The 17,971-nt window shown below is 47.9% G+C and overlaps 1 protein-coding gene across 1 annotated transcript in view; it reads right to left on the reverse strand.

Annotated features, from left to right (window-relative positions):
- The window catches only part of bahcc1b (BAH domain and coiled-coil containing 1b), a 54,171-nt gene that overhangs the window by 2,476 nt on the left and 33,724 nt on the right, over nt 1–17,971 (reverse strand). The window contains exons 11-27 of the mRNA XM_062414363.1: nt 16,383–17,339; nt 13,215–13,381; nt 12,305–12,441; nt 11,894–11,998; nt 9,526–9,604; nt 9,190–9,379; nt 8,932–9,099; nt 7,047–7,211; nt 6,525–6,760; nt 4,641–4,857; nt 4,320–4,437; nt 4,119–4,194; nt 3,890–3,998; nt 3,684–3,800; nt 3,326–3,463; nt 1,439–2,844; nt 92–328 (exon numbers count right to left, since the gene is read on the reverse strand). Of these exons, the coding sequence (XP_062270347.1) occupies nt 92–328; nt 1,439–2,844; nt 3,326–3,463; nt 3,684–3,800; nt 3,890–3,998; nt 4,119–4,194; nt 4,320–4,437; nt 4,641–4,857; nt 6,525–6,760; nt 7,047–7,211; nt 8,932–9,099; nt 9,190–9,379; nt 9,526–9,604; nt 11,894–11,998; nt 12,305–12,441; nt 13,215–13,381; nt 16,383–17,339 (4,622 nt within the window). The remainder of the gene's footprint in view (nt 1–91; nt 329–1,438; nt 2,845–3,325; nt 3,464–3,683; nt 3,801–3,889; nt 3,999–4,118; nt 4,195–4,319; nt 4,438–4,640; nt 4,858–6,524; nt 6,761–7,046; nt 7,212–8,931; nt 9,100–9,189; nt 9,380–9,525; nt 9,605–11,893; nt 11,999–12,304; nt 12,442–13,214; nt 13,382–16,382; nt 17,340–17,971) is intronic.

Below are 17,971 nucleotides of genomic sequence, written 5' to 3' on the forward strand. Positions count from 1 at the left end.
AGAGGAAGTACCAGATTAGATGGGAACAAGGTAAAAAAACAAAGCCCAGGTAACACATTCATTTTTTTGGGAAATTCTTCCTGGTCTTTACCTTGCCATCTCGGTGTCGCTTCCCCAGACGAGTCTCCTCCGGGTGGTAGAACCACTTGACCCTGACCACCATGCTGGAGCTCCACGACTCCCACAGGCTCTCCACCCGGCCCACGTAAGGCAGCTGTGGCCGACCAGGTGACAGGAACACGGCACAGTCCCCGACACGCACCGTCTCCTTGCCCCTCACGATGGCCTTGTAGAAAAGTTTGCGGGCTTTACCCTTCAGACCTCTCCTCTGTCGGGGGGGAAAGAGAATCAAAACAAGTCTCAGTCAACTTATTCAGTGTGGAAGGCTTATTTCAACACCAGGCTCATTTCAGAAATTAATTGTTTTACTATACCCAGTCTACCAAAAAATAACCCAAACCATAACTCTATTGCTTCAAACCAATAAATGTGATTGTTTAACTTTATACTGTTTTGGATAGGGGTGCTAAACTGATTATATTCTATGTTACTCCAGAAGTCGCTTTACTGCCACACCAATAATTCACTTCCAACCTGACTACCACAGAATCTCACCTACAAGTCATGATAACAGTGACCATAACCCAAGAAACACGCCTACCACTCTGCTCCATCTTTTTGTTCATTGGGGGCATGTTTATTTTTAGCTTTAAGTCTCAGACAATAGATGCCGTCGTGTTTACAAAGCAAACAGCATGGCGAATTGGAAACTTAGTGTGGCAGAGTTTTTTATGTTTTTTTATTTCGTTATCTCAGGATCATGCCTTAATAATCAGGGTGACAAATTCAGAGATTAACTACACCAGGTAAGCCCTGACAGTGTTGCCAGTGTGTGCAGAGTATGAGGTTGAATAAGCTGTTCCTCAGCCAGATCGTATACTCGGTCTTTGTATTTACTGTATGCAATCGAGGTGTGACACGGCAGAAACTGCAACAACAATGGGTAACCTATTTAAGTCATGAGCTTCAGTAGGTTACTGATACCGAAGAAAAACCAAGATAATGAAGTGCGATCATGAGAAAAACACTGTCTGATTAGGTCAGGATTTCAATGTCACAGGATTTTGTAACAATGACACCTCAATAACAAAAACAAGTATGATTCTGGAAAAACTAAAATGATTCCTCAATAGTTATCTCATCAACATCTTGGACATAGAATAAAAAACATAGTAAACTAGAATCTGTTAAAGTGAGTAAAAAAAATATGCAGGGTCCGCAAGATGAATTCGGTTCCTTCCTGACCCATACTGCATCCTTCCTCCAGGTTTTATGCAAATCCATTCCGTCGTTTTTGTATAATATTGGTCACAAACAAATGGATTGTGTTGAAGCGATAACCTCTTTGGCTGAGGCAAATAAATACAAATCATCTTACCTGTGTGGGGTTGCCGGACCATTTCCACAGCTGGCGCCCATGCAGCACTGGAGCCATGATGGGCAGAGCCTCAGGTGAAGACATCCTCTGCCTCTTTGTTGTTGCTGGGTCCTTGGCAGCAGGTTTCGGCTGCTGGTTCACAGGACTGATTTGGCTCTGATGGTGGCTGTTAGAACCTGCGTCTTTCCTCTTTAGCTGGGTCTTTGCCGTGCTACTGATGGCCGCCACACTTCCTTTTGATATTAACTCTTTCCTGTCTTCTGCTCTGTCAGCCCTCCCCTTTGACCCAGTGACAGCCATGTTGGCTTTTGCCACAAAGCCGTGAGCCGGGCCGGAGGCCGAGGGAGAAGAGCTGGAGGTTGCAGGGTCAGGATTTAGTTGGTCAGACTTTACGTTCTGCCTGTGCTTGTGTTTGTCCTGCTGGAGCAGTGCTCGGCGCAGCAGCACAGAGGAGGACTCTTCGTCAGAGGAGTAGGAGGAATCGTTGTCTGAAGAACAGAGGGATGATGAGGAGATGGAGCCGGAGGACGAGGAAGAAGAGGAAGATGAGGAGAAGCAAGCAGAAAGACGAGAGAGAAAACGACCACCACGATGAGATGTCTCTGATGCACCTCTTCTACGTGCTTCAACACCTTGACCATCATCCTCATCTTCCTCATCCAGCTCAGAGTAGGAGCTGGGACAGTCACTTGGGTAGTCCAAACTGTAATCCCCACCTTGGACACCCACAGCAGCTGTCGGAAGATCCTTTCTCAGAGGTGGAGCCTCAGATTGGGCCCCGGCATCATCTCTTTCTCCTCGTGTCTTCTTTCCCTCCTTTACCAGCAGAGACGGGTGGATGTATCGCAGTGGTGCTTCTCTCCCTCCACTTCCTCCAAGTCGAAGCAGGGCCTTGCCATTCTTTGTTTTAGGAGAGGTCACTCCTTCGTGGTCGAGCTTCACCAAAAACGGTTTCCTGTCCCGTTCACCCACTGGCTTCCTGCTCCCAGCTGCGTTTGCCAGGGTGACAGCTGAGGAACAAGAGGAGGAGTCACGGGGTCCCATGGAAGCTACCGTGGTGGCTGGTCGCCCACCTCCAGAGTTTCCACTGCTCCCAAACGCAGAGTAGCCATTGGCGATGCTACTGAATGAGTCGACTACAAAAGGAGAGCCAAAGATACCTTTGACGGGGGATGGGGGTACAAGTGAGTGAGAAGCAGGCGGATGAAACAAACCTAAGTCTCGCCCCTGTACTTTTTTCTGGGTCTTTCGGGACGTCCCATTGAAGAGGAAGAAGTCAACCGGTGGCCTCTTCCTGGGCATGGACCATTTCATCAAAGAGGTGTCATTTTTGGTTACAGTGTCTGTTACTGACGTCAGGATGCTGGCAGTCTTAGGCACTGAGTGAATTTTCTTCGGTCTGCCAACTGAAAAAGGAGTCAACGACACAGAGGGGTAAGAATCAGTATCACCTGGCAGGTCCTAAGATCACACAGAGTAATTGTGGAACTGAGAGCTGTGGAGTAACTTAATATCTGTATCTGTTTGATCTTCACCTGGCCAGGTACGTTTCCTCATATCCATTACTTAAACTGCAACAAACCTGGCAAACCTGTCCCTCCCATGTGCTCCCATTGTCACCCTGACTTTGTGATGAGTTACATGTATGTGGCTTAACCACAGAAAGCACTACATTGACACTTCACAAAATAATGATTTATATGGAAATATGAGGATGTGGGAAGGCAAGCAAGGAAGGAATTTGAGGCATCTGATAATTGGTTGACAGGAGTGATGCTCATTTCCTGCAGAGAGTTGCCAAGTGTTTCCTACGGACTATAAACTCAAGACTGTTGGTTGATTAAAAATACAAACATGTGGACAAAACAAAATGTTTTTCTCCCTCACCTGGTCTTTTCTCCTGGGGTCTCCCTGCTAGCTCCTCATTGGTTGGTTTCTCTGTAGGCGTTTCCTTCTTCTCCTGGATGGAGCCTTGTCGACCGCGGCGACCAAGAGAGATCAGAAGAGCCGGAGAGGGTTCCGCACCTGACAGAGAAGAGTTGTTTGATGATGATCATTAATTCACTCCAGGATTTGAGGTGGGACATTTTTCAAACTTGATTTCTCTAATTCATGGATCCAGCTAAAAATCTGGATCCAGTGAATTTAATCATGGCTTCCTAGAGGGACTGTTGGGCCTTGGCATGAAATATTCAAGTTCAGTATGTACATCTTTCCCTGTCATTCTCCACAAAGTTATTCTTACAGCGGATTTGGTATCCGGGCGGCAGAAGTCTGATGTTCGAGAGTGAGATCCTTCCTCTGTCTCCATCATCGAACTCCACCATCACACTGCCCTCCTTCTCCACCTCGCCTGGACCTCCTGAAGTACAACACAGAATGGAGGACGTAAGCAGCAGGGAAATGTGTGGGTGTGTTCACAGAGTGGGGCGGTTGGTGCATGTCGCCCACCTCGGTGGACATATCCAGGGTACAGGCAGCGAGATCGCTCGCTCCAGTAGGCACAAACTCGTGTCCCTGCCGTCAGGATGGCCTCAGTCTGGGTACGCACGTCTAACACCTAGGGGTGGGGGGGGGGGGGGGGGGGGGGGGCAGATCAAAGAATTAAGTTAAAGCTATCCAGTACAGCCACCCACACTTAATGTAATAAATGCTTTGTAGCCTCTAGACTGAAACTCACTGCTTCCTGTAGTAGCTGCTCCAGCGAGTAGATCCTGGGGCGATTCCCTCGTTCTCCTTCGATGACAACACTGAATCTAAAATAACAACATACATATTATTTAACAATCTTCTTTTAAACCAACCCATTCATTTACAGAACAACCATTTGAAAAAAAAAAATGTTTTAAATAGTTTTCTAATTCGTATCCGAGGGTCTTACATGTCAGGCAGGTCCAGAGTTTGGACACAGGCGGCGTACAGCAGCTCATCCTCCTTAGAGATCAGGATCTTCAGCCCGTCCACCAACATCTCTTTACTCAGTACACAGTTAGGCAGCGCTGCAGAGGGAGGGAGCGGTACAAAGATGGATGGATGGACGGAGACAATAAAGGGTTAGATAGACATAATGTGTGTTGTGTAATTACAACGTCAAGTGAGAAGGAGAATCAAAGAGTGTGTGTGCGTGCAAAAGATCGAACATGCTTTTAAACCCTGCATGTGTGTAGGTAATTATGAATGATGTGTCACTGTTTATGCCTACCGGGTATTCTGCATGGCATGTTGGGAGGAAGAAGGATCGACTTCTTCTCATTCCCTTCCTCCCCCTCCTCTTCCTCCTCCTCCTCCTCCTCCTCCTCTTCTTCTCCTTCCTCCTCCTCCTCCTCCTCCCCCTCAGAGAAGCTGCTCTCCTCATCCAACCGAAAGCCATCGTCAGCCGCGAAGCTCTGCAGGAGTCGGCTCACCGCCTGGCCCTTGGCCTGCATGGACGGGACAGGATGTGACGTCAGCGGGCAGATTGTACATCCAAATTCAGAGAGCGTAAACAGGATTTGCGAACGAATGAATTAAGTGGTCTCCAGTGCGACGTGATTGATGTGGTAAATCCATCAGCGAAAAGCGCAAGAATGTACCAGCTTCTCTTGTAATGCGATACTTCAATTAAGCCCGCAGGATTTTTCATCTCGGCTGCCGTCGCTCACCAGAAGATCAGAGGTCACAGTCGGTAATAACTGCGCCTCTTGACCTGGTGGGACTTCATCGTGTTGCTCGAGGACACCTCAGCAGGTTGGAAGCCTGCTGATATAGAAGCTTGAAACCTCATTTACATTCCCACTTCAGACACACAACCAATCTTCAGACCAGTTGAAGCTAGTCTATCCAAAGATGACTGATGATGAGAAGTTGGTTCGCCCAACAGGTTTCTGCTTGTATATGAGCTTTCCAAAGAAACGGCCAAAATGTTCTGTGTGTGTGTGTGTGTGTGTGTGTGTGTGTGTGTGTGTGTGTGTGTGTGTGTGTGTGTGTATTTGAGCATGCATGTGTTGTCTCTCAAAGTTTTCCAAAACAGGAGACCATATATTTAAGTGACAGAAGTTTCGTCACCAGAGGGCATGGCTGATTATTTCCCTTAAGAGCTTGGCCTGAGTGTGTGTTTACAGGAATGCATGGGTGTGCGTCAGGTTACGGCCACTGATTATCTTTATACTTCTCTGTTTGGTTTACAGCTATGTGTTTTTGGACCTTCCCTCCCGATGACTCAAACACTAGAGCAACCTTGGGGCATTTCTCATTAAACAAACGTGGGTGTCTCGCCAAAGGCTGCCTGCGCTATTAAAACAGGCCTGGTGGTGTGTCAGCACAGCTGATGGGGAGCATCCGTCTTTAAGGAGGTAATGTCGTTGGATTTTCAAACAGGGTGTGGCTCACTTCAGCGAGGCAGGAGTGAGTTTGAGGTGAGGGCTTTACCAGATTCCTCCCTCCTTCTTGGATTCTCAGCAGATGGCCAAAGGGAGTGACCTTCTCTGAGTCACCTTTCCTCTTTTACTGATATTTCCAGTCAGCCACTGTCTGAACCTAAATCCTCTCCTGACCACTGCTGGGTTCACTGCAGACAAACCAGCATGTCCAGCTTTGCTGTTTAAACTCATTTCGACAATAATGTAGAAACCTTATTGCTTACAATTTCGTGGCAGCAGAAATGAATTGTGATACTCGTATTTCCATTCTGTCAGACTGTCGCCAATCCCTCTCACCTCTTTCTTCTCCATTAACCTTTCCCATGCACCTCTTTGTGAATGATCAGGAGGATAAAATGCAAAACATGGTCCAAGAGTCTGTCTATCGTTTCCCGTAAACTTCTAACAGCCTGACACATTTCTTTTATCTCTCGGGAGACGAACATTTCTCCACACAAAACTTAAACAGAACTTCTTGAAGGTACTTTTGGTCCAGAAAACATTTTGATTAATCTCTATTAACAGCTCTCTGCATGTCGATACAGATTAATTAAAAGCAGATGACTGATGCATTTCTGTCAATGTGTTCCTCCCTCTTTGTTTTCCACACTCCAGATTCTCCTGAGATTAACAGGAAGTAATATCATTGATTTCATCATAGCCATGGTCTGACCTCAGCAATGTCTCACCTTTCCCAGAATTCCCTGTCCTCCCAGGGTCTTCTTCATGGCTTCCTTGATGGTCCTGTTGGCTTCCGTCTGGTTCCCCCGGCCGTCCCCAAAGCTGCAGCCCACTGATGACACCCCCCAGCTAAGCAGAGATGCTCTTTTACTCCTGTGGTGGTCTTGGCGTCTCCTCTCTGTGCTGGTGGGGCTTGCTCTTCTGAGTGCTGTCCTCTGGTCTGTACTGGACATGCCCTCAATGCCTGAGGTTGGAGGAAAAGAATGAAAATCTGAACATATTAATGTCAATATCTACTATTAGATTAAATATGGTCAGACTTTTTGTCAGATATAAGGTCAAATTTTGTATATGCTTTTGCCTTTTCCTGTTTTTTGAACCAACTTTTTTTAAGTAAAGGGGACATAGATTCCTTTGAACCCCAAGTAAATCAAGGTATCATTCACTTGTAGTCAATTGTAAAGTTACATGGTTTTTATAGCAAAGCAGCATTCATACATAAATATAACAAATACATAAACAGATCTCACCTGTGGTCCCTGGTCTCTTACTCCTGGCCCTCTGGTTTGTCTGGAGCTTGGTTGACTGTGAGGAGCCAGGTGAAATCCCAGCAGGGTTCATGGGAGTTTCTCTCGAGCACGAGCCCATCTTGATGTCACCGCCGTCACTGTCGTAGCTGCCGTCCTCCTCGTCCTCTGTGGAATCACAACATCAGTATGATCGGTCAGGAGGCCTGGGGACTCACTTGACAGGATGTATTGATGGTAACCTTTCAATATTCCTCCAGCATAAAGTTCAGTTCGAGCGCCTGTGGCTAAAATGAAGCGCAGCGTCAGTGCAGCTCAGCCACGATCCAGAGCATCGACTGACAGCGGCAGATCTCAGCGCCAGCCCACAACAGTTATTATGCTCACACAGGACGCTCTATCTTAACTGCTTTGGCTGCGCGGTCTTCCTCTTTCCTCCGCTGCTCCCTGCCTCCCCCCCAGCACCACTTAATCAATGTCCTGTTGTTATCATTGATGCCTGCTCTGTTGTGTAACTGGGAGTCTTTAAATGCTTCTCTCCCTACCTAAGGTTGCATATGTATGCACGTGGAAGCACGGGGCAGGCAGGTCCCACAGCAGAGACGCACCTTCATGTCAACACTCTAATCAAAATAATGTCTCGTTGAGAAAAAGGTCAATGGTGGGCTTATGGGTGTCCATGTAAATCTGGTCAGTGATTTACTGGTGTATTTTGTCCTTCCTTCCAGCCTTATACCCTTAATGGCTCCACAATAGTGTTCCTAAAATTGCAGTGATGTGCGGGGCACATATGCAGCGCTGTAAACACACACACACACACACACACACAGTGCACACACAGACTGTTATTGGCATCTGTGTGTCGCTTACTGTGGGGGTCGTGTCGGGTGTTGACACGTCTCTGACACACTTGTCACTTACATGGCGTTCTCGTCAACACCATGCCCTAGTCTCTCTTTCATTCACACACACACACACACACACACACACACACACACACACACACACACACATGCATGCACAGACACACATGCAAATGCAGGCACACGCACAAAACTCCTTCTCTCCGTGCCACAAATTTCAGGTTCTAGTATTTTGTCCCTTAAGTTTCGTTACTTTCATATTTACACCTTCCTCTCTGTAATTGTATCTCCTCGACTCAAGACGTCAGCGGAGGACATTTTCATGAGGCCGGGGGACTTGAAGAAAGGCGGGAGAGGGTGTGACATTCTGACCAGGACCAGAGATGGCTCACGTTACCGTACAGTGTTGAGGACACAAGTGGCCGTGCAGCGTGCCTGTGGCAAGTCGTTAATGGTTTTAACGGTGTGACAGACGAGTCGGGAAGTGAGAGGAGGTCCCCAAAGGATGGCAGACATCACACTCTCAGATGCTTCAAATACACACATATGCCCTGTTTTCATGACTTAAAAACCTGTTCCATTGTCTTCCATTCCTTTGCTGGAGACTCACTCAACCATTGCTATGTCTTACCTAACCCTTAACTTAAGCTCACCCTAACCTTAAAACACGTCTGCACCTTTACATTTAGTGATTTAAATGATCTTATTTTTTTAAAAAAATCCTCCTTACTTACGAATCCCTCCATTCCCTGGATGAATCACTCTTATAGGAACAAAAGCAAGTCGCCCACGTGTAAACAGATGTACCTACCTAATCATAAAGACATTCTATGGTTTCACAAGCCGCAGTAATGGTTGAATTAAAATCCGTAGATCTGTTTTGAACTTTCATTTTCATTCTTTATAGCCAAGCTCCCTTATTGAGGATTCCTGTTTTGCTGGAAAATGCAGCAGTCTGCATATTGAGACAAAACCATATTGTGTGTGTGTATGTGGGTGTGTGTGTGTTGTGAACAGTATCTCACCGTGCTCTGAGCTCTCACTGTGACTCTTCTCTTCCCTGGCTCCCTGTTTGTCAGAGGTCCGGCCGTCCTTGTGATGGGCTCTGTGCGAGTCCACACCCATCAACACTTTAGGCTTTCGGCCCCTCTTCCTCTTCATCGTCTGCCTGGCTGCCCAGTCCTGCTGAGGGTCTGATGGATCCACAGGAAAAAGAGTTTAGTTATGGTATGCCCGATGAACAACAAGTGGGTGTATACGTGGCTCTCTCTCTCTCTCCCCACCTCTGCCTCCTTGTTGTCTGCAGTGACTCTTGGGCGTCTCCTCCGCTCCAGGGTCCCCTCTGCAGTGCAGCGGGCCGGCTGACGACACGCCGCGGTGGGCTGCGGCCTTCTGCTTCAGCTGGGTCACCCGCCGGGCCATTCTGGAGCTCAGGGTGCTGGGCCGCCCTCTGTGCTTACAGCAAGCTTTCATCTGGGGATGGAGAGCGGGACAGCTAATTATTGTGACTCGTTTCATTCCGCTAATTAAAACATCCAGGGGAGAGAAAAAGAAACATTTGCAGCAGGAAGGGGTTGTCAGTGTGCGGAGGAACCAGGGAAGGCAGCAGAGCGACTGACCTGTGCAGCGCTGAGGCTGTTCAAGCTGTGATTGGACATTTTCTTCCTGTCTTTCTCCTCCAGCAAACTTAGCTCAACCCTAGAAAACATAAAAGCACAGCAGAGACACACTTTAAGAAGATGTATCAATACGGAATTAATCTGATCACACGTTTCTTTTTTCTCTCTCAAGGACGATTTTCTGCGTAACTCTGTCGCTCTCCTCTTATTTTCACTTCCCTCGCCTCTGCTGGGTTCATCCATTCTCTCACTCTCTTCCCACTTCTCCCCTCTTTCTCGTAACTTTGATGAGACAGGCCCTGTCGACCGTCTGCGCAGTTTGACGGCAAACACCGAAATATTCAGCAACCGTGCGAATATGAAACTCTGCTGAATCACCACATGAAAGGATGAGAATGATCTGGTGTTAAAGGAGAAGGTTGGAGGAGAGACAGAGAGAAAGATAGAGAGCGATGAAGGGGAGGAGGAGGAGGAGAATGGTTCAGGGGGAAGGGAGGGATACTGAGAGAAAGATGAAGCAGTCTCGGGGGAGTCTGTCCGTTGACCGGAGCTTCAGGGCTCAATCGATAAACACTAACCTCTATTGAACACTACTCCTCCCTCTCCCTCTCCCTCCTTCATTGTATGCATACTCTCTCACACCACAGGCAGCCAGCACACACACACACACACACATACACACAGACACACACACACTCACACACACATAAAACACTCTGTACACACACTCAGTTAGCAGCTGTGTCTGAGGCAGGTGAATCCGATATTCCCACAGAGGGAAGTTTTGGCTTTCAGCATCTTTGTTCCCGGGAGAGAAGAGGAAGAGGAGAGGACAGGAGAGGAAGCGAGAGGAAGAGGAGACAAGATGAGACGAGGGGAGACTGGAGGAGAGGAGGAATAGCCTATTTAGTCTGTCACATCTTTCTGTTATAATCCCTCTACCTGACCCTTCTGAGCTTTTAAACCCTTAAATTTGCACCATGTCACGTCCTCACATACAGTACAGTGAGCGTGCATGTCATTATATCTTCACCAGAACTACAATTGTGATCCCCATTTGATTGATTATTATATTTGCAACTTGTTATAAGAGCAAGCTTTTGACTTTCTCCTCCTCCTTCAGTGGCCAACCTCAGTAAGGGTTCACCTGTTCATTTCCATGAGGGTCAGCGTCGACCTGGGTTTCCACATATATGTACCGGATCCCACATTCCATTTTGCATCTGTCCCTTGTTAGAAACATCATCAACCCGCCCACTTGGTCGAGGTATGTCCTCCGGAGCATCTGCTGCTGTGTTCTCACATGGGCTCAGTCATTCGGACATTCACCAGAGTTTTTACAAGGGGACTGGCCAGGGAAACTTGGGATTAAGTCCGGAGGCTCTCAATCAGAATGCCAGGGCATTATTCAGAGTTCAGTGCATGGCTGAAAGCAGCTTATGTACGTTGGTTGAGTTTGGAAAGGTTGTTTTTTTTTCTCCATCTCTCACACTCTTTCATTTCACCCCACAACTCTCACGAGTAGATGAAAGTATAAACAAACGATATAGGAACGTTTGTTAAAAGCTAAAGAAATGCTGCTCACGCGTCCCAGCAACCATCTCTGCTAATTAAACAAGGTCTGGATGCATGTGAGCTGCACCAGCGTGTATGACTAAAGCCTTTCATTGTCACTTTCATTAGCGCTTTCTAATCACGGTAACCGTGACAAACCTTGAGTTTCTCTAATCATTTTATCAAGGCGAGGGGTGCACATGCTAACAGAGGTGGGGCGGCATGAGAAAACACATTTATCATTATGAGCCGCTGAATACTGACTTTGTGTGAGTGTGTGTGTGCTTCCAGCTCGTGTGTGTGTGCAGGAATGTGTGTGCGCGCGTGATGGTCTGCACGTCTGAGGTGTTAAATAATGTGTGGTTGTGTGTTGCAGCGGTTGGGGCTGGTGTGCAGTCGTTTATCATTGTAATAACTGTACATCGGGACTTTGTCCAGCTGTATTAATATATGCTGGAGGTCCACAGGGAATCAGGACATGATCAATGCAAGTGATAAATATGATTAAAAGTGATTAATGATGATTAATGAAGGCCTCATCTCCATTACCTCCCCTCATTCAAAATCACACCCAGCTTACAGCTTCCATCACATAACCCACTTGGCACGTGTGTGTGTGTGTGTGCGCGAGCGGCTCCTTCCAGTGCCCAATCAAGCAAATCATCAGCTATAGAGCATTTGAATCAATTCAGCTGAAGAAGAACTTCTTGAAAATCAACCGTGCCTTTCACTAAGAACACAAACAGAAATCAGGATGAATGAGCGGGGCTTGCCAATCACACTGATTATACTGACGCAACATCAGCGCACTGACCTGAGTCTCTTGGAACTCTCCGCAGCAGCTGGGCCGGGGGTGGACTTGCGCTTGCGGGGGCGGCCAGGCCCCCGGCGTGCAGGGCTGCGAGACGTCTCCTCTCTCCTGCAGAGGGGAAGATGAGGAGGAGGAGGAGGAAGATGGGGGGAGGGGGGGGGGGGGGGAGACAGGGAGAGAGAGATCAAAGATGCAGTCAGTACAGCGAGAGAAATCAGGAGGAAACTTGTATCGGCTACAGGACAAACTGCATTAGGTATGAGCAGGCAGCAAGTCCTGATAAATCAGGAGGATGCAGCATGACAGCAGGACTGCGAATGTTGGAATGCATGATTCAATAGAGACAAAAAGAAGTGTGTGAGTGTGTGTGCGTGTGTGTGTGTGTGTGTGTGTGTGTGCGTTCTCTCTGCTCACTGGTGGTCGTGTTTCCTCTGTAGCTTGGCCAGTTCTCTCTGTTTCTCTTTGTAGCGGCGCTGTAACTCAGCCAGCTGGACACGCATGGACAGCTCCTCCCCTCCCATTGTCTCCATGGAGCCCTTCACTGGGCATGCCTGCCACACACACACGCACACACACGAGGACACACACACACACGCACACGCGCACACCAAAACACACACACACACACACAAAACAGAGGATATTTAAATGCTGAAAACAAACTGAGTTAAACAGTCGTTGGATTTATGAAGTATCCAGCTGATGTTTGTGCAGCCTGTTTAAGTCCCCTGTAACCATAAACTCACAAGTCACAACAGCATCTGACCTCAAAGGCAAAGATGGCACAAGAGCTCCAAGCTGGAATATTCTCAAGAGCTATCTCTCTATATAACTACATCTTCAAGAAGTAAGACAATATATTTTTATACTTATATTTTGCCAAACTTTTTTACACAAAATTGTTCAATCAAATGAAAAGTATATATTTTTTTAATGCATTATAATTATTGTATTAAGTTAGTAGCTTTACTTTTTACTTTCACTAATGAACTGATCCTATTTATACAATGTAAGTCAACACACAGTAATGTATGTTACAAAAATAAAGATTATTAAGGAGACATTTGAGCAAAATTTGCATCACAGAGAATAAGCAACAGATGCTTTGTGGAAACACCTGAAATAAAAGTTTCCTTAAAATGTAGAATCGTCAATGTCGGAGAAGCTACTCTCTGTAACTTGTTTTTTGTTCTTTTAAGCTTAGTAAAAACTAAACAAGGTGTGAGTCCATTGTCCAACACGACTCAACACTTTGAGTTCACTCCTCTTGAATGATTTATGTTTCCCTCGGAAACACAGAATACACATCGGGTAAAAACCTCACCGGCTCGTGGCGAGGCGTCCAGCTGCACTTCCTGCGCAGGTTGAGCCTCTCCCTGATTGGACACTGCTGGTCCGCCCGCACATCCTCAGCGCATCCCCCCATCTCCAGGGCACGGGCGGCCGCCAGCGTCGCCAGACTGTGGAGGTCAAAGGTCAGCATGTCCTCACCTGCACGGAGAGATTGTTGTGGTTTCAGATTGGCGCGTCACACATAGCGACTGACACCGCGTTACAAAACATTCTGAGCGCCTGAACGGGATTTATTTCCTGGAGCGATGAAACTGTGCCCTGGAAAAGTGATATTTATGCTATTAGGTGGGTAGTTTACTTGATGTATACTTGTGTTTGCGCCTAATCGTACATAAACAACACAGACACACACACACACATGCACACTGAGGGGTGGGGGGGCTGGAGCTGTAGAACGATCTCTACATCTGTCACTGTCATTAACTCTGTCATTGTCACAGCAACAGCAGATGAAACAGAATATTCATGAGATGCTCCGTACACAGTGACACACACACACACGTAAACATTCACAACTATGCAAACAAAACACTCATTCTGAATACACACATTCACCTACAACATTCGCTGAGCTGCGCAGACATGGGCTTGAGGGAGTATTGGAGAGAAGGAGAACAACAGACAGGAGAGAGGAGGAGGAGGAGGAGGAGGAGGAGGAGTGCAACACAGTAAGATGAAGGGGGGATGGGAGTAAAGGGGAGGAGAAGCAATAAGAAGCAAAGTGTTTATTGAGCTATCTATTTATTCTCCTACATCTCCTCATTATGGACATGGACGGAAGCCAATTTCTCCCTTCGAGGAGAGGAGAGCAGAGGAGGAAGAAGAAGAAGAAAAAGAAGAAGAGGGAGAGGAGAAGATGAGGAGAGGAATGGTGAGGAAGAAGAAGAAAATGAGGAGGAGGAGAGGTGTCACTGGAGCAGCGAGGCCCAATCATATTAAAAACCTACACTTCTGAGTGGTAGACGGAGACAGAAAATCAGCAAACAGCGGAGTGAGAGAGAGAGAGATAGAGAGAGAGAGAGAGAGAGAGAGAGAGAGAGAATGAGGAGGGCAGGAAGGATGAAGAACAAAAAATAAAGAAAGGGAAGAAACGGATGTGAGAGAACTAACTCCAGGGAGAGCACCAGGAGAGCGGGAAGGATCTGAGACGTGCGGCTTTGTCCTGTCCCGGCTGGCAGAGGTCAGCGGCTTCTCATCTGCGAGACCTCTGAGCCAATGGCACGCTCCGATTACCCCTGACAGGATGACATCACCGCTGACATCACTACACCGAGTTTAGTATCCTGGAGGACGGCCACAATCGATTGATACTTTCTGCCCTCACTATCTATCTCTCACACACACACACACACACACACAGACACACACCAACACAGTGATACTATACTGTGTCTCTAAAGTGGGTGAAGGATGTAATGGGAGGCTGCGCAGGGGATTTCAGAGGGAGATACAAAAACAGCGGAGTAAAATTAAAAACACTTCCAGTTGATGTGGGCCTGGTGATCATTACCCTCCATGAAGGAACTTTTATGGAGCTAAAATTGCGATATAAAGTGAAAGTGAAGGAAAAAAGAACACTGTGACGCAAACAGCCCCTCTGTCTGTAAGCATGTAAGAAGTAATCGTGTTAACTTATACTGGGGGGGAGGGGGGCTATCTCTTGATTCCTTTATCTGTAATTGCGATCTCCAGTGAACAGCTGAGATACCCTTCCGCGTCAAGGAGCGGCATAAATGCATCTGTCAGGGATCGGCTTCATCTCCCAAACACATTCACGATGACAGAAAAACGCCATCAGCGGCATTAATAATATTCCACACTGCGGCGAGGCCCGAGCGGCTTTAAAATAAATGTGTTGCAATTTGGAGAACGTTTTCCATGCCACAACAGGACTTATTGATTTCACACCTATTACACATGCTAACCACGTGCGTGCACACATAAACAAATGCAAACTCACCCGGCTCTGCATCGCACGCACACACACATGCACAGACAGCTGCAGAGCGACTTATGATTTTTACACTTATTAATTCCGTCAACAAGGCTTGCAGAGGCAGGATTTACACACAAGATTACATTGGTTTAATAAAAAAAAGAAGGAGCAGGAGACGCGAGTGAGGGAGGGAAAAAAATGACAAAGAGGGAGGAGGAGAGGAGGGAGGAGGAGAGGAGGAGGCGCAGGCAGGGAGCAGGCAGCCTGGTGGAGAGACACATAGACTCTGATGGAGGAGAGCAGGGATTCATCTGGGATTACTTAACAGCTTACACACACACAACACACACAGCGACGTGCGTGCACACAGACAGACAGACACAGACGAGCATGCACACACTGATGCTGGGATAAATAAAAACACTTTCTCTCAGAGGGACGAGGGGAAAATAGGAGCGCTTACAGGAGAAGTGTTTTAAAAGAAAGGGTCTAATTAGCAAAGCAAGACGCCAGAGCCTGGGGGACACACTGGGCAGAGTGTGTGTGTGTGTGTATGTGTGTGTGTGTGTGTGTGTGTGTGTGTCCTGGCTGGTGTCTGAGACTCCGCGTGTTTGTCCATTGTGCCCCCCCCCCCCCCAGAACAAACACACACACACCCTTTCCAGAGGGAAAAACATGGTCAAGAATAGAAGGTCCACACTGAGGAAGGGAGCAGGACAGTTAGCGTGTGTGTTTGTGTGTGTGTGTGTGTGTGTGTGTGTGCGTGTGTTTGTTGGTGTGTGTGAGTGTTAGGTTAATGAGTGAGTTCACCGTCTCCACATCTGGGTTGCACATCTCCCAGAACCTTTTTTTGGTTCACTGTGTGTGTGTGTGTGTGTGTGTGTGTGTGTGTGTGTGTGTGTGTGTGGGTGTTTGGGTGTGTGTGCACATGTGCTTGTGTAGACAAGGAAGAAGTAGGATAACCGCTCTTTTGTATTTTTCCTTGATCTAATTTTCACGGGCGTTTCAGTCCTGCTGCCTCTAACACGACAGTATTAGTGCAGTGTATGTAATGAAAGGAAACACTTAAATACTGGGGGGGGGGGAGGGGAGGGGGGGTGTATGTTATAAACTTTCAGAAGTGGTTCGAAAATGTCGAACCACTTCGATTATTGACATCCAAGGACCGCAGCTGAAGACAAAAAAAAAGCATTTCCCTCTCACCTTCATGGGTTTTCTCTGTGCTGTGCCTGCTCCTCTGCTGAATCTCCAGCTCGGCCAGCTCTCCCAGTATCGCCATGCCGTGGTTTGGTGGGGGGCTCGGGGCCCGGCTGACAGGTGCGGGTGGGTACAAGGCATCCCTGGTGGCGCACAGAGCGGCGGCGATCAGCAGCTCCAGGCTCCACATGTAGGCCCCCTGGAGCTGGGTGGCCGTGCTCGCTAAGGGAGGCAGGAAGGGGTCGGAGGCCGGGGAGGGAGCAGGTGAGCTACATGGGACTACCGCCAGGTCCTCGACGGGACTCATCCCTCTCACTTCCTCCTCATCCTCGGCCACCTCTACATTCTCTCCATTTTTGTCCCTGTCCTCCACTTCCTTCCCCTTCTTCTCCTCTTTGGGCTCTCCAGACACAGAGACGAAACATTCTGTTGTGCCGGGCTCCATTCTCTCTCCCTCCTCCTCCTCCTCCCCCGTGTCCTCTTTTCCATGCTCCCTATCATCCTCCTGCTCTTTGGATAGTTGGGGCTCCTCCAGGCTGGCCTTCTGGCCCGGATAACCCAGGGAGAGATCTACTTTTAGGGCTTTGCCCGTGGCTGAGGCCGGGCTGGCTGGATCTGGGACTGGAGCCGGGGAAGGGCATGGCAGCAATCCAGAAATCGTGCTCCCTGGCTCGGAGACAGAGCATCCTCTCTTCTCCACCCTCCGTTTCCCCTCCTCTTCCTCTGCGACTCCACTCTGAGATTCCACCACTTCACAGTCTCTTGATCCATCCTCCTCTTCCTCCCTGCTCTCCTCTTCTTTTGTGAGAGGCTGGATATGGCACGGATGTGGGTTGGAATTGGAGTCGGGCTCTGCTGGCTCTGCCTCCAACGTGGTCTGTTCAGCCAATCTGGCTTCGGCAGGTGATGGCCTGGACTTGTAACCCATGGCGATCGGAGGGTAGGAGTAAACAGGTGGCAAGTCTGGAGGGAAGAGGAGGGAACAATGGTTTAATTTGTGTTCTGACACAAAACGTGATACATAATATGTTGAATTTATTTTCAAGAATCTGCATGAAACAAAAAATCTCCATTGTCTTTAGGTCAGACCTCAAAAACCTGGAACAATACACTGACACAGAGCACATGTGTATGCATAGTACAAGTAGGTAGTGCATAATATGTATACTGTGGGCATGTGTGTATAGATTTATGTGTGTTATTGATGACACCCTGCTGTTTTCTTGTGATTGCAATGTCGGCCCTGTCACCCCTGCATTTCGAATTATTGATGGTATCCCTGCCCCCCCCCCCCGACAACGCATATCCTGCATATCCTCCTTCCACCTGTACTTCTCAAGGACCCCTGAAGGATATGAAGGCTCTATCTGAGGATATCATTGACCTTCGTCTAACGACACACATGTCAGCTCAGACACACGTGCGCACTGGCAGGTCAAACATAAACACACTGAGCGCCCGCATGCTTTCCTCTGACCTTAACGGCCGACCCGCCCGCTGTCTGTCTTTAGCTTGAACACAAAACAAAACTGCACACACACACAGACCCACACTCAAGGACGCACAGACCCACACTCAAGGGATAAGCTATGCTT

Source organism: Platichthys flesus, chromosome 20 (genome assembly GCF_949316205.1).
Source record: "Platichthys flesus chromosome 20, fPlaFle2.1, whole genome shotgun sequence".
In the NCBI taxonomy this organism is placed as follows: Eukaryota; Metazoa; Chordata; class Actinopteri; order Pleuronectiformes; family Pleuronectidae; genus Platichthys; species Platichthys flesus.